General features: G+C 42.0%; 2 protein-coding genes across 7 annotated transcripts; one reads left to right on the forward strand and one right to left on the reverse strand.

Annotated features, from left to right (window-relative positions):
• Window positions 1-19: 19 nt before the first annotated feature.
• Window positions 20-8,931, reverse strand: CLDND1 (claudin domain containing 1). Of its 6 annotated transcripts, none has more exons than XM_064520394.1 (7): window positions 8,851-8,931; window positions 7,857-8,038; window positions 7,541-7,751; window positions 3,419-3,717; window positions 2,089-2,196; window positions 1,609-1,746; window positions 20-1,510 (listed from the first exon to the last, which is right to left on the reverse strand). In XM_064520394.1, exons 3-7 carry the CDS (start codon window positions 7,573-7,575, stop codon window positions 1,290-1,292), a joined length of 801 nt encoding a protein of 266 aa, XP_064376464.1. In that variant the 5' UTR covers window positions 7,576-7,751; window positions 7,857-8,038; window positions 8,851-8,931; the 3' UTR covers window positions 20-1,289. The 6 variants fall into 6 exon arrangements, with proteins under 6 accessions (XP_064376464.1, XP_025949751.1, XP_064376459.1 ...); XM_026093966.2 differs by having other exon boundaries at window positions 3,419-3,720; XM_064520389.1 differs by having other exon boundaries at window positions 3,419-3,720; window positions 8,837-8,902.
• Window positions 8,932-16,120: 7,189 nt separating this feature from the next.
• GPR15 (G protein-coupled receptor 15) lies at window positions 16,121-18,900 on the forward strand. The gene has a single exon (XM_026093988.2). It carries the CDS (start codon window positions 16,160-16,162, stop codon window positions 17,261-17,263), a length of 1,104 nt encoding a protein of 367 aa, XP_025949773.1. The 5' UTR covers window positions 16,121-16,159; the 3' UTR covers window positions 17,264-18,900.
• The last annotated feature ends 6,563 nt before the right edge of the window (window positions 18,901-25,463 follow it).

Below are 25,463 nucleotides of genomic sequence, written 5' to 3' on the forward strand. Positions count from 1 at the left end.
ATGAGAGGAAAACGTACAGTTAGCAGGAGCTGAACGGTTTAATAAGAAATCTAACCAAACATCTTGTTTCTCATGACATTTCCCTAAAGATAGAAAAAGATATTTTGTACAAACACTGGCTTTTCTTCTCCCAAGTAAAATTAGTATGGACACTGGCTTTTCTTTCCCCAAGTAAAATCCATTTCAGATCATTCCCTAACCCTCCCAAATGCATGCAACTCATAAAATTTTTGAGCTTTTACTCTGTTTTTATTTCATTTAAACAATAGTTCTTGGGCAAGGTGGGAAGAAAGCAGCACCGTTTTACAAAAGAAGAAAAACCCACAACCCTGTTGTATGCTACATAAGATAAACAGGTGAGCTTTAAAAAAAGTTAATTTATATACATATACACACATACGCTAAGCCAAATTAAAAATGAAAAGTTGTGAGGGACTGTTTCCAACAGAACAAGAGAGAGGAAAGTCTTATTTCACAGCAAGCAAAAGCACAAGTTCAGATCACAGTGCACACTCACTTGCATTGTAGATACCAAACTAGCCTGGGTCCTGGAAGCAGTGTAGCTATAGCAGCGCAAAGCTCCACATAGGCCAACTTACTCTGTTCCTTGGCAAAAGCAAGCACAGAATCTGTGTTTGGGATGTGTGCTGTGCAGATGCTCCCACAGTAAGCTGTTCTGCTTATTTCAGTCTTGGCAGAAGCCACAAAAAGTGGCAAACAAGTGAGAGTAAGAGACTCAAAGCTAAGCTACAGCACTGATGTAGCTACAACATTTCCATCGCAGAGGTTTCTATGTTCACCCACATCTCTTGGGTGCTCTTTGTAGGTACTGCCTGTGGGGTCACATAGCAGACAATGCCCGATTACTTATTATTTGTGCACTGCAGTGCCTATTCTTACCTACCCACACCTTTTCTTCTCCTATCCCTCTTTCACTCCACAATGCCTCTTCTATTTCCTCCAGGCTGAAAAGATAATAAAATTAGGAAGGGCCATGAACACCTAAAAAGGGGGCTATTCAATAACCAAATTAAGTTCAAAACAAAAATGTGAAAAAAGAGGATTGTCTTCAAAATGTAAAAAAACCTATTCAATTCTGCAGACTTCCAGCACAGTTTGCTCATTTAGCCCAGAAGTTTTTGTCTTCAGGGCCTGCAGGCTATACTGTCTCAACTGTCAAGAAGCATGCAGTAACAAGGCAAAATTCTGAGTAAAAGAAGAACAAAAGTGGTAAGGGCTGGGAAAAGAAGAGGCTATAACATGGAAACCTAATGCTTAGGTAGTAGCACTTATGCTACACGGTACGCTTTCAAGAGAGTGAATTCTTTCCTGTTGGTGCGAGCTGCCCAGATGAAAAGAGCAGCTGCCATAAATTGCAAAGGTGCCGAGACACAGGCTAGGCAGAAGGACCAACCAAATTCACCCCTCACATCATCAGGCAGGGGCAGCTTCTTGTGGAGCAGCTCAATCCCAGCTACATAGCAGCCAACCAGGCCCAGTGTACAGAGCCCTAGGGAAGGAAGCAATAAAGTGCAATGAGCTCACTCATGGTTGACACTATCGGCTTCTTCAGGAGGGAGGGCAAGTGGTAGGTGGAAGTGGACCTACCTGCAAGGAAATGGAGGACTCCAGTGGCAATGGCAGGGTAAAGGCTGCGACAGGCACAAGCACAGAGCCCAATCAGAGCCCCAAAGCACATGAGGCCAAGGCTGACAAATGGCAGGAGGAACTGCAACCTCCAGAGATCTGCACATGAAAGAAAAAGAGTCACAGGTTTGTGCAAGATGTGCTAGAAAATGACCTTCTCCCATTTTCTTATATTCCCTCCTACACACACCTTCACTGGCTTAGCCACAAAGGACTGAAGGCTCAGCTAAAGTAGCACTTCATCTGTTAACTCCCAAATTCCCACTACATTCACAAGCAAAACCTTCCACACAGGACCTACTTTTCCTTTTATACTTTAACCTATTGCCAGTGCTACTGTAAAAAAAGTGCAGAGAAAGATACAGATGCCTCCCTCATTAGTCACCGCATTTGGGAGATGTGTATTTTTTTTAATCCCTGCCAGAAGCAAAAGATACTTACAAGTCCGATTCAGATCTGTGCCACTATTGTGGTTTCCAGGCTCTATGTATTTTTCCATGAACTGATCAGAGAGGGAAAAACTGATGCAATTTGTGGTCATATCAGGTTCTGGAATAAGAAAACCCCAACAATTACTGTCAGATTGTTTCCCCCTCTCTCCATTCAACTCCTCTTCTCTCAACCTTTTCAGTTAAGAAGCTCCTCTGACTTAAATTTTGGAGAAGAAAAAAGCTCTCAAAACAGATTTGTAGGATGCCTTATCAGACAGTAAATATACTGCACATTTACTACAGTGAGGCACAGCATTCAAACATGCAGACTTTTTGAGTTCACATGGATAATCTAGAGGTCTGTACCATATTTGACAGATTGGAGGAAAAAAATACAGCACATGATACTTGTCTATGTTGTTACATATCCTTGCACTCAGAGTTCCATAATGGAGCTGTGCTTATCTCCATGTAGATAATGTAACACCTTATTAAACACATTTTTTTTAAAAAAGAGAGAGAATAGGATCATTTACAAAAAGAGAAATATTTGCTTTTTTATACTCCCCCATTTACGGAGAACGTTATTGAGCAGAGCTGATTTAAGTTTCTTCCCAAAAAGGTGTTTTCATTTAAAAAAATAAAAGTATTTCACATAAAGCTTTTTCTTCAGAAAAAGTGTTTGAAAGTAATTTTTTTTTTCAAAAGAGGGGTTAAAATGAAGGGCTTCGCACACACATACATAGTATTGATGTATTCAAAACTTATTTTGAAGTGATTAAAACAAGCATTCATCACACTTCCTTTTAGCCCCCATCCCCAGTCAGCGTGAAAACAGAATACAAAGCATTTCATTCTAAATCTGCACTCTTGCAAAGAAATCCAACACTATGGTACAAGGACTAAAAACTGGGGTGATGCCACAATGGGACAGTTGTGACATGCGAGCAAAATGAATGACTAGCTAAGAGGTGTGAATATCCCTTTGACAAAATAGTATATTTCTTCCATTACTGGATGCTCCAACCTCTCTTAAAAAGACAGTGACTGGCAGAGCAAGAGTAACTGTATTCCCAGTGGGAAAGCAGATGGGAGATAAAAACAAGTTACATCCTAAATTTAAATCAAGTATAACGTGTCAAATTCAGATTTTGTGGCACTGACAGACACAGAACACTCTTCCCCTCGCTTCTTTAAAAGTTTAGATTGTCTATATTCAAAAACCACAGAAGCTAGAAATAGCTCTTCTGGAAGAACAAAGTAGCTTGGATGTTTTTGTGAGATACTTAGCATGTGCCATCCGAGACAAGCAGCAAAAGTGCTAATTGCTCTGGAAATACCTGGTGGGCTGTACCAGTGAGAGTTTTTTGGTACAGTGATACACCTCCGCCACAATCCAACTGTCCCATTGCACCGGAAGAGTGCATCTGTATAGGTCTTCTCATCTGCCTCTTCGCTGACAAATTCTTCCCAGATGCTTTTGCCAGTTTCACTAACATTTTCAGCTGGGGACAGAGTGTGGTATTCGTACCAAAAATCAGTGCCGATGGAAGCTGCCATATAGATGGTGGAGATTAGGCTGAGAACACAGGCAATTACTAATGCTGTAGCAAAACGGTTATCCATCATTGTGCCCTGGCTGCTGTAAAGAAAGAGAGAATGAGAAAAAGGATGAAGTGAATAACTCCTCTGACACAAAGGACAAAGTTATCCCAGCAGTGTGAAACTCTTAACACCATTCCTCTAACCCTATTCCCCCTCCGGATATGCATCTCCTCCTTTTCCAACAAGCTGGAAGCAAAGGAGCATCAAGTAAGTCTACAGTACTAGTTAGCATTGACTGGATCTGCGAGCTCAAGGCAAGGAAGTTTCCCTTCTCCCACTCTCACTGTCTCCAGAGCTAGATGCTCTAAGAGACAGCAACTGTCAAAGCAACAGCGATTCTGACTCCAAAGCAGATGGCACAGCTCACAGGCATTTGTGATCCTGATGGTAGGGAATCACAGAGAATCCATCTAGAGTGCCCAGTCAGAAGACTTATCTTTCCTTAAGAGATTACTGAGGGCAGAAGTTATTTTTAGCCTGCCATCCCCAACGGCTTTCACAGCTTGTGTTTATAGGAAAGATAAAGACCAGAAGGGGGTCAAAAAAGCTTTTCCTGATCGTTCGAAGGGCAGCCATGCCGAGATGCTGGAATGCCTTTTGGAAAGCAGAGAAATGTATCTAGGCACTAGAGACAAAGAACACAAAGGAAGCACCAAAGACAGATTTGGAGATTGTGACAAACACTGCAGTAATACCACAATGCACACAGCAGTGGTTCCAGAGAACTAGAACAATGCAGTGGGAGTGCCATGCCACTTTTAGAAACTCTTATACATTAGACAACAAGAGTTTCTAAAATTGAAAGGTGCTCGTGGACTGGCATGAGGACCTTGCTCTGGCTCCCTAGAACATGGGTCACTAATGCATGCCTTTGCAGGGCTGTATTCATAAACAGTGCAAGTTCAAGGGTCAAAGAAGGCACGTAAAAATAGAGATGTCAAGCATGCTGACATTTATGACAATACTGTCACTCTAATGAGTAACTGATTGATAATACATGTAATGTTTTGCAGACAGTGAAATACAGTAGAACTCAGTGTAATTATGTCAGAGGACTTTCAAGTGCCTACTGTGCTCATGCTTTTTCTATGCTTGATAAAATTTACGGATTGTGTTGAATCAGGCTTGATGTATTTGCCAAACAGAATATCAATTTAAGTTAACCCAGCTAGAGCTAGTCTGGTGACAGGAGGCTGTATTTAATCAGCTCTTATCAACTGGTTGTTTTACCTGGCTTCTCTCACATATTTTGATCAAAATAATTTGCTCTAGCTTCTTTGCAGCTGAATGGACTGCAACTGGAAACAGCAAATGCCTAAAAACAACATTTGTAAGGAAAAATACATGAGCACTCAAGTCAGACCTAATGAAAAAGAAAATATGCATTATGAAACAAGGTGCAAATTAAAGCAGAGAGTTTCAAAAGCACCAATATTTGCTGCTAACAATGACCTTCCCATTTCTTTCCCTTCCCATCTCCTCCTCTATTTGACTTGAACTGTCTAACAGGGATGGAGATGAGAGATGATGTCCAGTCATATCATCCCCTATGCCTCATTTTCATATTCAAGTCGGGATGTTGAATGAGGCAATACTCTAAAATGTGCAAGGACAGAACTAATTTGTGGTGGATTGACAAACTACCTCCTTAAAGTACTGTGAAGTTTGAACACCACAACTCTAGTCAAAAAATAATCCACAAACTTAACTTTTATAAACTGGGACAACAAATTAAGAGGGAGAAAACAGTGTATATGCATGTACTTAACTATATCTAAAAGACATAGAATGAAGTAAGTCCAGAATTAGTAAAAAGCAAATACCAGGCAGTGTTTAATCCTTGGATATGTATTTATATTCTCCCTTGACACCCTAACATTGAACCTGAGGTACACAGGGCAATGGATGAGCAGAACAGGGAAAGAGCAAGTTGCTGAATAAGAGCTGAAAGTTTTTCCTAATTGAGTTCATTCAAGGACCCTTTCCCCTTTACAAACTTTTCACAAGGCAAACAGGGCAAGCAGCATCTACAGGCCCAAAGCTGTGTTGCCCTGCTCCTGCCCAGCTGGGCACACACCTGAACAGGTCCCCTGGGAATTCTCTCTGAGGATATGCAGCAGAACAGGCTAGTCTGGATTTGCCACTATATTGCAGTCATATTCACTGCAAGAACCACCCTCCACAATAGACTCTTCTTTCTAAAAAGGGCTCTCTCTGGAAGGAGGAATCAGAAGAAGCTGCAAGCTCCATCCTCAGAGTAGTACCTTGTGCCAGTGGAATGTGACTGGGACGTGAATGGGCCCTTTGTTTGCAGCCATTGCCTTTTGATACACATGCTTACAATGACAAAATCGTATCAACTTGGTACTTAATATACTGAAAGAAAACAGCTGGCTTAGAAAATTGTACTTTCAGGTACAATACCCCTGCTGCCAAGTCTAAAACACTGGTGCTCAGAATATTCTTTCCAGACTATCATTAAAATGCAACCACGCACTTCTGACCAGCTTGCTATGCATGGGAAAACACCATAGGCTTGGCAGGGTCAATGTCAGCAACTGAGAGCAGTTCACAGGCAAAAATGAAGGGTTAAACATCAAACATGAAGTTAAGGCAGTGATCAGTGTTCAGTACCTACAAGGCAAAAAAGACATGGCCATCCAATGATATTCAATCCTTGTAATGCACAGCTCCAGAGATAAGCAGGGAGCAGCCAAACCCTAGCACATGGCATGTACTGCATTTGTCTGTGGAAGAACACACTGCGATTTTCAGTATGGATAAGTGTGTGTCAGGGCAAGAGCACATACCCAACCACTTGTAATGCGGATCCACTCCGTGCTTCTGCCTAACATCTCAGCTACTTACCAAAGGGATGAAGAACTCCACAAACATTTTAGGCAATTTTTGAATTAGAAGTTTTTCCTGCCACAGGCACTGTAGTAGACTTGACTACCTTGCCCACTTACAATGTACGCTCAATGCATCTTCAGATGCACATACGCACACTTAAACCAGGTGACCTTTGCTATTTTAAAGATATAACCACGCTTCCAGCCCCAGGCAAAAACTCAACAGGACTAGTAAGCAGAGTCAGTGAAAAATAGTTACCAGAGAGAGACCAAGAAGAAAGACACTGCAAGTTTAGAAGACGATGCCAAACTTTGCAGAAGGTTTCATAGTATTAGTTATGCACAAAAATACGTAGGACGTGCTTTAAAATAAGATCAACTACAAAAATAACATAACTAGTATGGAAGATGAAAGCAGTTATAAAGACATAAAGATTGATACAACATAGAAATATCTTCTGTCTTTACAGCCTGTCAGTAAGGACCTTAATCGTTTTACAAAAGGTATGTTCATACAACAGTACCAGCACACTTAGCTTTAACAACACAAGCTGTTTCAGACAAGTTATGGCTGACCCTAAGATGTACAGTGAACATAAAACAACACAAGGCAATAGCACATAGGCATTCAAGCAGAAGTGCTTCACAGAATATTGTAACTATACTTGCTTTTGAAAGAAGTGAGGCACGTTGATGTTCATTAATTATAAACTTCAAAACAAAAGAAAGCCATGCACCTGGAGAGGATGAAGGAGCTCAGAACAAAAAATTGCAAAGTGTCAGTTCATAAAAGAGGAGGCAAAGGCCAAACTAGCAGCAATATTCAAAGAAAGAAAGAGATGCATGTATTTCACAGAAAGGGAAAAGAGGGTAAGACAGCAGAGCTGAAAAATAACAAACACAATTATAGCTGCACAAAAGCAAGCGTTCTAGCAAACACACAATAATACCTGGAAAATGGGTAAAAATCAGACATTTAGAAAGCATTTTAAGTAGTAACTGTACCTTAGCAAAAAGGTAAAACATGTAAAAACAGGCATACTCTTTATTCTGCTACAATGCCAACTCCATTTGGCCAGCAGCAGGCCATCACGTTTAAGAGACTCATTTTACATTACATCACAAAAGAGCACCCAGTCTGATGAATGTTGGCATGTTCTCAGAAACACGCTTGCAAATCTGAATGCTCTCTGGGAAAGCAGAGAGTGCAAGAGGCCTGCAAGAAGATGTAAACATATAGTGAGAACACTACCAAACAAGATCCTACTTCTAATACTCTCAGATAATAGAGGATTAGTGGAGAACATCAAACACTTCTTACCTTCAAAGAAGGAGGAGCTGTTCCTCAGCACATACGGCTCCAATGATTTCAGTCACTTCAGAGATAGACTGTTATTTGTTTTCTGTAGTAGGCCAAGAGCATGAAGTGCAAACATCCTATCTGCCCTAACTGTTCCATTCATTCATTTTCCTCTTCAATATCATCAGTCCATAAAAAGTGATCTAGAGGCAGAAAACAAGTCAAATAGAAACTACCATTTTACTTTGAAATTATCTTAAAGAAATAACCCAATGTTAATTATTAAAAAAAAAAGAAAAATAATTTTAAAAAATAACAACAAGAGCTCTCAGGACAATGCCAACATCCATCCCACAGTGCTGGCATCACTATCATCAATTCAAAACACATGAAGAAGCTACAGTCACCAGTAGACTGGACAAGGAACCATACGAATGGATCTTGTCCCGTGCAAACGCAGAGTCCCACAAGGGGTTAGCTGCTCGGGTTTAGTTTTGCCATTTGCCCTGGACCAGCAGCACGTGTATGAGCCGCAGCTGCCTAAGCCGTGCTGACATGCTGGCGACAACAGCGTAACCCCCTCCCTGCTACCAGAGCAAGACACCGGCCGGGCCGATGGGACCCAACCCCACGAGACACAAGCAGACGCGAGCCGGGCCGCCTTGCTCGAGGCCCGACCCCACAGCGGTTCCGCAGGCAGCCGGGGACGCAAGGCAGAGCCCAGTGACGAGCAGCCACCGCCCCGCCGCCTTAAGGCCCCCGCGGGGCCGTGCGCGACGGGGCTGCCGGGTCCCGCGCAAAGCCGCCGCCCCAGGGGAAGGGGGTCGCCGACAGCCACCAAACCCGAGGACAGTATCGCCACAACGGCCCAGCCCGGCAGCCCCCCTCTCGCGGGGCGGCCGCACTCAATGGCCCCCCCGCGCCGCCTGCCGCCGCGCCTCCCTCCCTCCCTCAGTCACGTGCCCCCAACGGTTACCGGCGCCCCCGCCCACAGCCCGCACCGCGCAGCACCCACCGCCCATGGCCGCCTGCAGCCCCACAAGCCCCGCTTCCGCCCCACCCCCCCGCAGAGCCCGGGGCCAGGGCAGCGACCCACCCCTCCCCGCCGCGTGGCACCCTGGGGGATGTAGTTCTTTTCCCCCTTCCGGCACAACGCTCGCACGGCCAGCCGCGCGGCGCACCGGTAATTGTAGTTCCCCACGCGCCCCCTCCACGCTCAACACGCCGCCGCCGCGACGCTTGCTGGGAGTTGTAGTCTCCCGGCCCTCGGGGCCGCCTCCCGCGGGTGCGTGCCAATCCCCCAGTTTCGACGCTCGCTGGGAACCCCACTGCCTATTGCGCACGCCCCGCCACGTCCTCCACCTCGCTGCATCCCCTCAGCCACAGACACATTCAGAGCAATGCCCTGTTGCACGAGGTGCTTCTTTCTCAGCACCCCTTTTCTGCCCCCATAGCAGGGCCCCTTCACCCCCCAGTGCGCCCCAGCCCTGCCGCTCACCCACAGCTCTGGCCCTGTGTGCACCAGCGCTGCCACACGCAGCCCGCAGCTGCGCCTCGAGCCACCGAGGCCACACTCTGCATGCACCTGGAAACCTTGCAACTTCATGCTCAGTAATACCAAAGCCGTAGAACTGTGAGATTTAGGTATTGGCAGACTTTGGCACTTAGAAATCAGGAGTCCTGATCCCAACAGCCTGTAACTGATTTAAAAGCCACAAGATTTTAAACAAATGTACACAACTCTGAACTGTGAACAGTTGCCTGCTTGTTTCTGCAATTTCAATTATTCGGTTTCCTTCTGCAGCCGTGAAGGCTCATAATTTTTTTAATTTTTGTTCGATTGCTTGTAAAAATGGTGATGTGATATCCTCGCTCAGTGATTTTAGAAAACACCAAATAAAAAAAGATTTTCTATAAAATTGCAAAAATTGGTAACATTGAACCCTGTGCCCCAAACTGGACATTTCCCCCTTCCCTGGTACACATACCCATACAGATTAAAGGAGGACTTCTAAAAGCAGTTAACAACTCTTCTGCTCAGAGACCACCACACCCAGTTTTGATTTTACCAACCTCCAAACTAACAAACAAATATTCTGAAAATAGAATCACATCCTAGGTTTTCATGTCTCTGAGAACTTCTGTGGAGTGATCTCATCCAACTGCTCTTCCAGAGCAGCCAGGAAGCCTTTTTTCAATGAGATAACAAGTTGGGATGGTAAAGGTGACAGTAGTGATAAAAATAGACTTCTGCAATGTCTCTGACGTGGCGCAACAGGCTATTTTTAATTAAAAAGCCCTCCCGCTATGCCACACCTTATGACAGTTGGCTAACTAAAATCTCAACTTGTAACTGTAAGCAAGGAAATATTCTGACTGCAATTTATGTTGGACTCTTAAAATACTAAACATTAAAATATTAAACATTTTTATTGATGGCCTGGAAGAAAGCATAGCATCATCACTGATAAACTCCACAGATGACACAAGGCCTGAGGGAAGGGTAAATAATTAAATGGACAGGGCACTGGTACAGGGTGACCTGATCATTTGTAAGGTGGGGGCAAATAAACATGCATTTCAATACGGTCATTTATGAGGTCATTCATTTAGGAGCAATGCGTGGAGGCTATACTTACACGATGGAGGACTTTATCCTGGGAAGCACAAAATGCAAAGGACAAATGAATCATGGTGGATAACCAGCTGCCAATATGGTGCTGTGACCAAAAAGTCCTCCTGGAATCTCAGCTGTATAAACAGAGAAATCAAGGAGGAAAGAAGTTATTTCAATTCTTGAATTGTCACTTGTTGCTGAACTACAGTGTCTAGTTTTGACATGTTGATAAAGTAGAGAGAAGTCTGAAAAGGGACATGAAAATCACTGAACAACCAGAAAATGATTTTCAATGAAATATCACAGAAGGCCAGTCTATTTATTTTATTGAAGGGAGAGCTAAGGAGTTACAGGACTATATCATGTAAGTAATGACAAAAGGGAGCAAAACCTCAGTAATGGTTTCTTCAGTATACGTGGCAAAACTATCTGTGTTGAAGTTAAAAAATACTAAAAGGGGAACCCCACCCCCCCAGCTATATTTTAAACCATGAGGACAATGAGAACTGGAACCATTAATTATAAATAGTAGTTAATTATCTACCACTGGCAAGTCTGTAAGGCTTTTCTCTAAAAGTTCTCATCTAATGGAAGTGAGAATCAATTTTGGAAAATTTTACAGCCATTGCTACTTAGACTACTGAATGAGACTATAGTGGCTTCTTCTTATTCATCATCTGCCCTGATCAATATGATGTGTATAGATGCTCAAAAATAGCCACAGGGGAAGACAGATGCATTTTCATTTTATTTATTTAATTTTAAAATACCCTCAGCAGATTTCACCTAGAATTTTTCTCTTTTTAGAAAAAATCTCTCCATTATAATAAAGGTAACCCAATTAATATGTTATAAACAGATGTGCAAACAGAGTAATTCTTTTCTGATTTTCTCTTCTGTTCTCACCCTCTCTCAATTTGCTTCAACAGAACATCTTGCTGATCAGTTTAGCTACACAACAGGATTATTTCAGGTTTTCAAAGTAAAAGTTTGTTTTAGAAACTGTGGTAGTTTGCACATGAAAGCATAAAGTGAATAATGCTGATATCTATAGCTTAAAATTATTCCTGCATTTTGCAGAACTGAAGTTTATTAGATAGCAGACCTGGATCATGTATAAGATGAGCTAATATTGCTAATAGAAGTTCTCAGGCACTGATAAAGAGTTTAGCAACTGTTTTGCAAACAAACAAAATATTTTTAACAGAAAATCTTTATATAAAATGTGTTGTTTTAGCTCAGACACTCTAAGGAAATAAGTAAAACAAAGGCTGTAGGATGAAGCATTATCAAACTAAGTTGACAGAGGGGGAGAAATGAAGAAGCCTTCTTCAAGTATCACATTCCCTTCTTGAATTACTGCTTCTGACCTCAAAAGCCACTCAAAAGTCTGCCCATTTCTTCCAGCTAATTTACTAAAAGATACCTCTCCCCACAAACATTCTCTCTGTAATAATAAAAAAGGGCAGTTTTAGTTTTTGAGTTTTAGGCACAATCTATGAGCATTTCATAGTCAGAATGCAGCAGAAAATCCAACGGATTCTCTTCAAACCTTTTATACAGTCTGCCTGGTTTTATTTCTGCCTTCTGTGTTTTTATACCTGTGGCACAGAACACACTACACAAAGGACATCCTACCCATTAGTTATAATTTTTATGGAGAGAAGGCCTTCTGGAAGTCCTTTTTCCAAATCCGTGACAACTAGCATGATGACTAGCACAGATTCACTTTAATGACACCCACTCATCCTCTAGGTATGAAACTACTCCAACCCATCACCATGCACTATCTCAGTGCCCAAAATCTTACTCGAATTGGTTACCTCTTCCCTCTTTACTCCAGGATGAAACTTCTGTTGTTTAGCATTCATCTGGTTGCCTCTGACCTTGCTTTCACCAAGGTTGTAACACAGAGAGGCAGAGTTTCAGGCAATTTGATTTCTCTTCATTAGCTCTGCAAATCTCTATTCCTTACTGAAAGTTTTTGAAGCACAATCATTTAGAAACTACTACACTTTCTTTTACAGCCCAAATGAACCTCCGTTCCTTCTCAGCATTTATCATCATCAATAACTCACCGATACATATTTCATTTTTATATAACTGCCTGTACTTACATAGAAGCACATGTACACATTGGAATAAAACCACATTTAACTCAACAGTAAAATGGAGAATATCAAACAATTAGAACAAAAAAGCTAACTTGCTACCAGAATTGTTCAACTGCAGAAATCTGTGTGTATTGGGGGGGAGGGAAGGGAGGAAGGGGAAGGAGGACTTAACAAATTAAACCAACAACCCTGCAAACTTCCTGAGCAGATCTCTTTTACTGATTTTGTCACAAAATTAGAAGACTGTCATCATAGATGTATCACACACAAGCTTTACAGAACTGGGAGCAATGATATGAAATATTTTCCATGGCTGCTATCTGAAAAGCAGCTGAGGCTTTTGGAAAGTATGATTATAGTTTAATTTATGTCTGTGATACCTAACAGTTGCCTTGGGTACAACTCCTCAGTATTTCCTGTTAGGAAGCCTTAAGGAATGGTACAAATACTGAAGTAGCACACTTCAGAAGTGCACTTCTGAAAGCACAACCATCTGAGAAACATGCACTTCTAAAGCAGAACTGGCTGAACGCATAGCCCAATACCTGTTACGAGTGTGTGGTTAAGAAAATCTTTAGGGTCATAGTCAGGTTCAAAACTACTCAGCACCCACAGGCCGTTCCTATTTCCAGATTGCCTCAGCAAAGCTGTGGCAAGGGTTGGACAAGATAGGTATCCTAAAAGGACGAAAATACACTGGAGCCAAGCCAGAGGCTTCAGCAGAGCATTTTGTCGAGGGAAAGGGTCTACAGCTGTCTAGCAAGGGCTGGGAGGAGGAAGAAAGTGTTGTAGAAATCTAGGAGGGGAGTGAAGAGAGGATGGAGGGTATCCTCCTGGTGACAAAACATCTCACATTTCTTGGATCTTAGCACATCACGTTCTGAGCTTTCTGGAATATCTGTGTAGAAGTGTCTGAAGGGAATTTCTGTGTGCTGAGTATTTTTGAGAACCTGTCTCTCGTTCAGGGAACTGAACTCTGGAAGAATCGGACCCTAGATGAAGGTAAGCCCTAAGTGAATCAATACCAAACAAAAAAAACCCAAGGCATTCAGACCACCAACGAAAATGTCTGCTGCCACTTCACTCAGACAATTGCAGACCACTTCATTATTTGTGACAACACTTCATGGTAGCTTTGCAAATCTCCTATATCATAACTTGCCCAGATGAGGAAATGTCATATCTGTAATACGGCAACTCACAGGAACATCCACAACTCTAGAACACTCGGGAAATACAGAGCATACTGAGGAGAACAAACAGATGTGATCCATGCTGGAAAAGGTTGTCTATCCAATTTTTTATTTTGTCAAGCAAGGATATTAAACTACAGTAAGGCAATAAAGTGAGAAACAGCAAACATAAGAATAGGTGGGCATGTGCTTATGTTTATGGCTCCATCAAGCTTTTTTAAAAGTTACTAAATCATTTTTTGTTGATACTGTGATGGGGAGAGGGAGGGAATGAATTTTGAGGATTATCTACTGACAGATTGAGGGAGAGAAATTTGTGCCTGATTTATAAAGTTTGTGATTGCATATAAGAAGTTAGGGTCTAAGAGCAGAATAACATGTATGCCCATGTTTGCAGGAGAGCTCAAACTTTTAGACTGAAGATTGTAGGGTTCAGCTTATCTTCTAATCCAGTACTGATGGAAAGAGAATGTCTCCATGATATGGTTTCCAAGTGGGAAGAAAAAATCTGAAATACATTCCCGGAAGTAGAAATAAGCAAAGATGACACCAAACTCACCTTAGCACTTAATCCATTAAAAACTATTTATTTAAACTGTTAGATAGTTGAACATTTTTATACAACACTTAGTTGAAAAACAGGTGTAACCATAATCTCTAGATGCTCAGCAAAGATAGCTAGAAGATGATTTCTAGCCTGTGCTTCCTTATAGGTTCATACATACATCTGTGGAATACAAATGGGTAAATCTAGAGCAGTACGTTTTTATACACCTTGATCTTTTTCAAAGAGATTTTTGATGGGTGGATAACACAGAGATAATTATAGCCTTAAAAGTTTCATGAAAAACAGTCAGCTAGAGACCACTAATGCCCTACAGAAAGGAAGGCTGTAATACAAAACTTGTTCCCTATTAGACATCAGCAAATCCACACCCTTCTCAAAGTCCCTTGATCCAGCAGCCACTAGTCTCCTAGTAGCTGGCTGTTCTTCCAGGTGCCAAGAAATCTACCAAGCACCTACTGTGCAGGAGCAGGTAAGTGGCATAAGCAGAGTGACTCCACAGTGCAATGGATGGGATTAATTTGCTGTACATGCAATCTGGAGTTGCTCTTTGCCTGTGGAGACATACATGGATGTGATCTATCTGTTTGGGGCTAGGGAACACATCAATAACCAATTTGCTCAAAGCTTTGAGAATCCTGAAGACACATCTGATCTGTAAACATGCAGATGGGAGGGAGGGGTAGGAAAAGATGAATTTATCTGCAGAAGAGAGGAAGGATGATAAAGACCGGTAGTAGAAGTAGTTTCAAATTAGCATGCACTGACAAAGCTGCAATAAATTCAGTGGTTTAAAAAACAGAGATTTTTCATTTGATTTATGCAATACTGAAAGGGCTATCTGTAGGCTAAGTCACAGCTAGAACACTGGGGGATACTGCTAATAAGAGATGAAGGAAATCAAAGCTCTTAAGATAAGTGAGAATGGTACATAACACTGACTTAGAGCCATGCAGGCTGTGCAGCCAAAAGGAGGAGGAACAAACCACCGTTCTGGAGACCAAGAGCGTGGCAGATAAGGAAGATGGTTAGGTTAGGAAGTTAGGTTTCAAACTGCAAAAGAAAAAAATGGCACACTGGTAAGCTGTCCTCTAAGTTTCAAATACATTAGTAAAGCCAGGTTGAGGAACCCTGGGCTGGAGAGCAGGAGGGGGGCACTGGCAGAGCTGTGGGGAGCCTGGGATTGATAGAGAAGAATTAAGTTAAGAACAGAATGGAGAAATTTTTCCCAAAGTATGTTTGTATAGAAGATGTTTTAAATGTTCTTCCCTAAATATGTTTGTATGAGAGAATTAGCTCTCAACAGAAAACAGTAGTCATAAATGAACAAAGAAAGCATGAGCATAAACCTGCAAGCCTCAGAAAAGCTGAACGTGCCTCTTACAGCAACTTACACAAAAATTTTGAGCAAAGATAAAGAACACGACACCTGAATTCACCATTCTCTGACTTCCGAGCTCACACAATCTCAAACCTTTGCATCAGTAATATCCCGTCCTAAAACCGATCAGAATCTTGAAAACTACCTTCCCTCCCCCCCAAATAAACCCAAAACCTAAACCTGGTTTGCTTATATGGTCAAATGCAAAATGAAGACAGAAATCACTAAAACTAAATCTGATTTTAAAAATCCAACTGCTTATTCTGAAGACAGGGTTTCGACTAATCAGAAACTCTCGTCACTTGTCTGTGTCCTATGCGATTGGCTACGAGTATATACGTTATCCCCCAAAACCACTTTTCTCCTCCTTCCCCTGCCTTGCTTGCTAACATGTTTTTAAAGACGATCTTGAGGGGAAGGGTGGAGGGAGCTCAGAGCCTTCATCGCAGCAGGGATGAGGACAGCTTGGCCAGAAATGGAACTCACTCAGCTTTCGCCTGTGACTGCAGTCACTTTCAACTATGACTACTATGAGGACAACTGCCAGTATCACCATCTGCAACATATGTCTACTTTCCTCCCTGTTCTGTATACTGCTGTGTTCCTGGTGGGCATCATCGGCAACTCCATCTTAATAGTAGCCTTGGTCTTCAAGCGACGAATCCAGAGGCTGATTGACGTCTTTATCATCAACCTCGCTGCCTCTGACTTCATCTTCCTCATCACACTGCCATTCTGGGTGGACAAGGAGGCGTCAGACGGGAGCTGGAGGGTCGGCTCTTTCCTCTGTAAAGCTAGTTCCTATATCATCTCAGTCAACATGTACTGCAGCATCCTCCTCCTCACTTGTATGAGTGCAGACCGGTACCTTGCTATCATGTATCCCTCTACAGCTAGAAGGGTCCGAACAAGATCCTACGCCAGTGGGCTCTGCATCTGCGTCTGGTTATTATCGTGCTGCTTGGGGATGCCAACCCTACTGTCCAGAGAACTAAAGGAGCATTATGGAAAGATGTACTGCACTGACAAAGAGATGACAGAGCCGAAGCAGATTGCATCACTGATGATTTTAATCCTGGCCTTCTTCCTCCCACTGTTAAGCATCTTAACCTTTTACTGCTCCATCACCAGGAAACTGTGTATGCATTATCAAAAGTCTGGGAAACATGATAAGAAGCTGAGGAAGTCCATCAAGATCGTCTTCATTGTAGTGGCTGCTTTTGTTATCTCCTGGGTCCCCTTCAATCTTTTCAAGCTTATAGCCGTCCTTTTGGGCCTCCTGAAGCCACCTGACTGTTTTCCTGACCTGGTTGCCCAGCTGGGCATGAAGGTGAGCAGCCCTTTTGCCTTTGCCAACAGTTGTGCCAACCCTTTCATTTACTACTGCTTTGACAACTACATTCGCAGAGCCATGCTCAGGTGCCTGTGTCCATGGGTGAAAATAAGCAATAGCAGCAACAATTCTGATACTTTGGACACTCGCCTGAGCCATTCCTTATCCAATTTTGTTGCGGGGGAGTATGCCACTAGGAAGAGGAAGCGTTCTGTGTCCCTCTGATTGGGAGCTGGGGCTGTGGAGGAAGGATTTCTCACTGAAGAGATGGCAGGAAAAGAATAAAGCAAGAAAAGGGAAAAAAGAAATAAGCAACAGAGGGGCAAGTGTAATACAGTCAGCACTTCAGGTCAGAGGAACACTGTTTCACTTTAAATATAGATATCTCATGCAGAATAGTAAACCTTAACCACAGAACGACAGTTCACAAAGATCACTGTATCACTGCACAGTGTAAATTTGAAACCCTCATACCAAGAAATATCCACAAATGCTTACACTGGAACCCCAGTAAAATTGACTACAAACTAAAGAAAAACTCATCCGATTCACAGTCAAAGCCTCTCTAAGGCAAGCTTTGACCTGAAATGCATAGGTTTTTATTCAGCCCAGAGGAAGAAAAACACAACACAAGAAGTGTTTCTTCTCTTTAGTTACCCACAACAAGAACACAATGCCCTCAAAACAACCTGATCAGTTATGTTTATTGGAGATCTTCTGAATTTAAAAATTCAACATAATAATGAATTTGTAGGCTACCAGTTCTGATAATTTGCCTTGTGCATTTTTCTTGAAGTCTCAGCTACCTGATTACGGGATTAAATCTCAGTTTTAATTATAACAATTAATATAACTTTCTAGCCCTTGTGATTTCAGAAGAAAGATAACCTGAAGGCAGAGAAACCAGAAGACAAGCAAAAGAAACCCTGCATTTAACCCTTTTCTAAAAAAAGAAACCAAAACACAAAAAAACTCATTCATGCTTTTAAAGACATAATTTGGGGGGATCTGACACAATTTCTGGCTGCTTGGGTTGATGGTGTGACATTGTGTGCCATTCAAAGTCCAGGTCTGCTTTATTTAGCTGCAATGGGTTTATGTAAAGATGCATACAGTAGGGCTATTTTCTCCAGTTGGAGTCAAAAATTGAATGCAAATGTGCCTGAAAAGCAAAATTAGCATGACTTTCACAAACATGTGAATGATTCTCTGAGTATGCATGCTGAGAAATCTTGGGTGCAGGAATGTTCACAGAAAAGGAATTCAAAAAGACCACCATATTAGATCATTTATGGAGTCGAATATGTCTTCAAAAGATTTCTGGAATTTACAAAGCACCGTCTCTAATCTTCCATGGTGACTTATTCCTGTCCAGCAGTCTTTGGGAAACGTAGGTCTTGCTTTTCATCTGCTGTGGGGAAGATACTGCTTGCCTAACTGGTGTCATGTCTGACAGCAAATAGAATGAGGAAACAGAGAAAGCTCCACATTCTGAACAGCTGTAGGACAATATAGATTCACAAGCTGAACATATATGGAACAAGGAGTTAAGAAGCTCAACTGAAAACTGTTACTGGACTTCCATAAAGCTGACTACATGCATTTTTTTTAATCTTCCATCTCCTTCTAAATCCCACTGATAGAAATGTTTGCTTAAAACAAAGAAACCAAGTACAGTGTTTTAAAGTGCACAGTTAAAGTAAGAGTTAAACTTCCAACAGCACTGACACCTTTGTCATATTGTAACGTCCCATATTCTGTTGTCTCTCCTGTTAAATGCTTAGCTTAATACATTACTGTTTGTCATAGATACAATAAATCTATATTAAAACATCCAGGATGTGTAATGTGAATGAGTTAGAAGACTGTTGGAAACTTTCCTATTTCCTGATTTTTTTATTTTTATTTATTTATTTTTTTAAGATTTCTATCTCTCTTCTTTCTTGCACTTAGCCTTTTTAGATTTTGAACTAGCTATCATGAAACCCACAGTGGTGTTGACTTTAGCAGCAGGAGTCATGTTATCACTAAGTGATAGAACAACATATTGCAATTCAAGATTTGTTTCCATATAAGTAAAAGATCTTTCATGATAATGATAACCCTGTAAGATAAAGCAAAGTCAATTCTGCCAATGAAAACAACAGTCAGCAAATATACATCTTAGGGTTTCTTAAAATAAAAAAGTTGGTAACAACTTCCATGCAATCTTTTATATAGCAAATCTCTTATCGTTTTACTGGGCAGCAGTGTTTAAAGCTAAATTTTAAGAGTTTGGTTCTGTGTTCCCTTCTCCCAACTTTGCTATGGAGGAAATAAGCTAGCAACCAAATCAATACTGTAGCTGTCCAGAAGAATTCAGACAAAAGTCTTTCACAAGCAAACGATCTGCAGCAATAGTTCCTAGACCACTTTAAAAGGCTCAGTGATCTACCATTACATCTAAAAGGAAGTTTAAGAAGAAACTGGGAATCTGATACCCTAAATTCCCGCTATCACCCCTACCCGGTTGGATACCGCTGTGTCTGGTTTCATCCAATAGCCAGTCATCGGTGGTACATACCAGTACAGCCAGTTTAGATCTTTGTATCAAGCATGCTCTAATGTACAGATCAGTATGGTACATTAGGTTCAGTGAAAGACATTTCCCTCTGAAGAGTGCCAAGCAGCCACCAGAGAGGGGAGATACTTCTACATTTCACTGAAGCTAAGGGTTGGTTTCTAGGCAATTAAATACATTGAGATTATTCCTAGAAGCAGTAAGACACTTTACATATCGATGGAAAGTAAGTAAATTTTATTCTAATTAGAGTGGTCTAACTAAAAAGATTGACTATTTCCTACCTGAGGAGATGACACAGTGAGTTTCAGGGTGAACAGTCACACACCTAGACCTGCTCTAAGGTTTCAAAGAGAAGACAGCTATATCAGCTAGCATATTTCACCAAAAACAGAGAGGCATGGGGAAAGCCCAGGTCCTGGTCAGAAGTGGGAAAAACAAACAAACAAACAAAGAAGAAAAGGTAAACCGAACACTGGAAGAGATCTGTCTCAGATTTAACTGCAGTGTAAGTATATTCACTATAGCTTTTCTTTTCTTTTCTTTTTTTACACTTCTGTGCAAAATAGATATCTGTAATAGTGTTGACTATTTTGGATGTTATGAATAAATGCTGGTATTTGCATTTTTTCCTGGAACCTTGCTGTAGTGGTGTTTAAGTACAGAAATCAAGACATATCTCAAAGGGCACTGCAAACCTATATACCAAGGCAAGAAACCTCTTACTCAACACCCCAGCCCATGCTCTGCTGTACCCAAAGTCTAACAGAGTGGGTCCTCATTTGAGCTTCTATCAGCCAGGTGGAGAGCTGGCACTATAGGTGTTAGCAGAGGCAAAAGTGTCTTTCAGCAACTGTGGGTAACACTAAAGGCTCTCTGGCATGCAGTGAGATACTGGTATACATGCATGGGTCACAAAGGGAGTGGCACAGAAATGAGATTTAACTTTTTTGCATGCATACTTTATTCCCTACTACCTCTTCTAAATGATTTTCTTTTTTTCTCCTCTACATAAGACATCTCTCTTCCCACACCTAACCGCCAAATTCTTTTTTCAGGTTCACAGATGCATAAAGAACATTTCCAACTGCATTTTCAGACATTCCAATGTTTGAAAATTATAAGAGCATCAGTTCAAATTTTGATATTTACCATTACCGTTTGATAGTTACCGTCAAAAACTCCAGGAGCATGATGTCTCAATAATCTCTTCTGAATTGTCTCTTACCATCCCTCTACTTCTACCAGTACATAACAGTATGCAAGAAGTTAGCTAGCACAAATGCCTTAAAGACAACCCTGCAACGGGAAATTTATTATATCAGAATTCTGCATGTAATCAAAGAAACTGATATTGGTTCATAATAAAAAAAAGAAAGAGCTAACTAAATTCATAACCAATGGAACCATGTACTGACAGTGCATTACGCGGATTCAACGGCAATTACTATGCTACCTAATGTCACACACAGAGGTGGTGGGGTTAGCCCTAGAGAATCAGTAGTAGTCCATATCCTCTCATGTAACATTATAATAGTACACCACAAAGCCTGCAATTAGTGTGCTGTAGCTTTCAGTAACAACCCAAGCACCTGCGCAGTTTCCAGACATGGGTCTTTGGCAGTCTGCTGGTGTCCTACTGCAAGAGATGGGAGATTTTGGAAAGCACACTAAAGGAACTTGGTACTTTTCTCTCAGTAAAAGCCAGACAGATTTTAGCCCCAAACACATAGGATAAGAATGTATTATAAAGTAAAACAACAAGAAATACGGGATATGAGAAAGCAAAGTGGGTGGGAAGCCAGCGACCTTCAAGAAGGAAGGCATCCTTTCACAAGGTCAACATAGCAACACTAGAAAAGCCCTAGCAAAGGCCAAATGTTTTTTAAAAAAAATATGAACTGTAGGTTTTATTTTCCCCACTCATCCCTCTATGTTTTTGTAAACATGAGGTTTGGAAATGTTTGCATGTTTTGAGAGCAGGCAATATTTTCGGTACTAATTATCTAAATAATGCACTGTAACAAAATACATCTTTTTAAACTTCTAAATGGTTTCCTTATTAATAAGACAGCATATTCTTAGTCAGAAGCTCCCACTGAGTCTAGTTAGTGAATACACTTCCTCTACTGTTTACTTTTCACATTTTCTAGAGCACGTGGGGTTATACAAGAAGCATTCCAACCAGAGATCTCAGAAAAAGAAAAGACCTGATGTTTCTCTTGAAATTTGAATTGCATTTTGCTGTTTGGGGGGACTGGGGTGGGGCACAGGGGAGGTAAGGTAAGGTAAGAGTATCTGTTCAAAGAAAATGCTTGCCACGAAGTGACTACTGACTTAAGAGGTTTTCCTGTGTAAATACCTATCTTCAGATGCTTTACAAAGTACTGATTTCCAGACAGGGCTGAGTGTTCACTCTCTAAACAGCAGGCCCTTCAAAAAGAGCTGAATTAGATAATATCAGGAAATAACTGGAAATAACTGGCTGCTTCCAAAAGTCACCAGTCAATTTGGAAAAAACTCACGGTCTTTTACCATGCAACTGAGTTCTCAGAGCCTGATGTTCTTTTTTTCTACGCTGATAATGCTAGTTAATATGAACCATAAAAGAACAGCTGTTACTCAAAGGATGCCCTTTCTTCTACCCTCAACTTGAGGCAAAGAAAACCAGACTGTGAAACTGTGTGGCATTCTGCTCAGCTAGAGAATGAAACTTGATCAGTGGTTTTAAACTTAATTCCAATTTTCAGTCTAGCATTAAAACTGGCACACAAAACAACCAGAAAGTCAGACTTCAAATGCAAAGAGTAGTTTTTCCACTGTGGAACACCATGTATAAATACATATGCAGCAAATGTTTGCCCTACATAGTAATATGCACCTGCCTTGACCACTCATGTGACTTCCCTCTGTGCATTGCCTAAACACCTGCATGACCACACACATGCAGCCGTCACCACCCGTTTCCCCTGTCACCCACTCCTCACCCTCCCTCCTCAGGGAACCACAGAAACATCTACCCACACCTCACACAGAGCAAAACATTCAAACCATTACAGAAAGAAGAGAAAACAAAAAGAGAGAGAGAGATGCACATTCAGTTTGGTACAGCTCTGAATCACCTAAGGAAATGTTGTAGGTAAGAGTAGCAGCTTGACAGCTCTCAAGAAACACTAAATACATGTATATAAACTTGCTCTCCCCTCATAACCAATCAGGACATTATGGACGGAGGCATACTAAGAAGCAAAGAAGGGCAGAAAAAAGCCCTGAGAAGTGCAATGGCATGCCCAAGATCTGATAGCAGCTCAGTTGTAGACAAGATGAACGGACCCCGGACATTCTGATCTCTATTCTAAGAACATCGTATTTCAGACCACTTAGAACAGTGTAGTAATTGAAAAACCCCTCTGGACATCCCACTAGGAGAGGGGAAGAAAGGTGCAGTGAAAAAATCAAGAGAATAAAGACACTGAGAGACTTGGAGAGGACCCACTTTTTGCGCAAGGGTAGAACAAAGAGTACAAGGCAGATGTGAATGAAATATGCTAAAGCAAGGCACCCATGAGAAATTAAGCTGGCACTTGAAAAGAGAGAACATTTTAGTGCAGAGACCCTGCACAAAAAAGAGAATAGATCTAGCCTCAGAAGAGCAGAGGATAAATCTTGAGCAACCCTCATAACCCAAGAGCTTCTAAGGCTGGAGGTTTGGTAGCATGAGTTGATGGTGCCGCAGCCCATTTAATATGCCTAGCTGCTTTAGAAGCTGCAACCATCCTGACGCTAATAAAAATGCCCGAGATCCTTGCTGAACCATTGAAGACACGTAACCCTCCCACTATACTAATTTTTTAAAAAGCTTGAGCAACCAGATTAATGATGCTGATAGGTCTTTACCTCCACTGCCACCCAAAGAAATACCAATGGAAGGTTGGGGAAATTTATACTTTCCCTGAAATCACTTGGAGTTTTATATGGTTCGTTTCAAGAGAGTTGGGGTTTGGCTGAATAAGAAAAAACTGGAAGCCTAGCCACAGACTGCATACCAGTAGTGAACACAGCGGGATCTGTGTGCCTCCTTTCAGAGTTCATGCTGATAATTAATCTCCAAAAGGTCTGAAGACCCATGAAATTCCTGTATGTCCCCATTGATCCATATAGAGACAGGCCGCCTGAATGGATGTTCCCAGCTCTGCTATTGGACTGTGTTCCCTGATACTGTTAGCTGCACCTCCCTCAAATTGCCTTGCAGCAACTTGGATAAAGTGGAGGCCAGGACTACGCCCACTTAGGCACCTGCATTTTCCCCCAAGGTGTGTATGCCCTTCTCATTTGCTCATAAGAAGGTGAGCTAGCACTGCCAGAAAGCAATGCCAGGCATGAGATTTCCACAGGGCAAACAGCATAGCTACGCTCTGCAGTCTTGTGCCTGGTTTACACTTCATTTGCACCACATCTTACACTGGCAACTGCAACACCGGAAGCTGTAACCCCACTCAGCTGAATGCAGCTGTGACAGAGAAGGGCAGCAAAGATACAGTGATGGGAACGGCAGCACTGGGTGAACAAGCCTTGGGGACCAGGACTATGTCTGGGTTGCTAGTTGACACTGAAGTGCATGTGGCACCTTTTCATCTACACCAGTCACCTGAACTAGTCAAATGAAAGCAGCTCAGGTATCCTAGCCCACGTGGCTGTCATAGCTCTGCCTGAACTGTAGGCCAGTGTATTAGACTAAAAACTACCACCAGTGGTTCATGTGTTTGAAGGCCGATTCCCTCCTCTGTTCTGCAAGAGACAAGGCCAGCGTCTTCCCCTAGGACCGAGCAGCCAGCCAGAAATCATCAGTGGGGAATGCCCACGATGGGCATCCTCCAAAAGGTCAGGCAGAACTGAGTCTGTCACTCTCCAGTGTGGGGTTCAGGACAGGTCACTAAGTTTCTGCCACAGATAGGGGCGAAGTGAGGAGGGTGAAGCAGGGAGCAAGCCCCAAGGAAGTGAGTGGCGTGCTCCGCTGGCCTGAACGCCGTCCTCTCCTGGCAGCAGCTCCTTCGTGCACCCAGCCCTCTGGAGCAGCCAGCCACCAGCCCAGCTCTCCAGACATCTGCCAGGCAGAGTGGGCAACAGGACTACAGCTAGCGTGCTGTTCCCTTCCTGGGACACTCCCCTAGTCCACAGCCCTAGACAACGCCAGCTTCACCCACACTCAAAGCCAGAGGTAGAAAGCAAGGCCAATTTCATCCCCCACCCCTCCAGATCCCCCCAATATCTACATTTGGCATAAGATCAGATAGGAAAGCATCTGCTCTAAATCAAGTCTCGTGAAAAGGTCCAGAGGAAGTGAAAAAGGAAGATCACAATGAAAACAGGATTTCCAAAACACTGCACATAGTGAACAAGGACCAAGGTATACATTTTAAGTCTTGTAATTAAATCAAAATAACAACAAAGAAAACAGCCATCGATCTGTCCTTTCGCTGAATTCAGCCGTTGCAAGGAAGTGTCCACATGGTTATGGGCCAGAAAAATAAGCCAAGGATTTTGCCCCAAGATGGGCATGATTTGATTAGCGTGTGAAATGCACAGTGAAGGTGAAAAACTGCAGTGTAAAAACAGAGAGGCTGAGGTGTCTGCTAACAGCTGTTAATAACACTACTGGTTATTGGCCTGGAGAATATCTCATATTGACAGAAAAGCCAAATAGTGACATGTAACCTTCTTACTTTTTATTTCAAGAAAGGAAGCTTTCTTTTCTGACTCATGCTTTAACACAAGAGGTAATCACCAGGGCAGCACAGCTGGAGAAGACCTCAGGCAGTCATTTAGTTCACAAAGAACAAATATAGGTAAACTATTCTTGACATA

The sequence above is a fragment of the Dromaius novaehollandiae genome, chromosome 1, assembly GCF_036370855.1.
Source record: "Dromaius novaehollandiae isolate bDroNov1 chromosome 1, bDroNov1.hap1, whole genome shotgun sequence".
Taxonomy (NCBI): Eukaryota; Metazoa; Chordata; class Aves; order Casuariiformes; family Dromaiidae; genus Dromaius; species Dromaius novaehollandiae.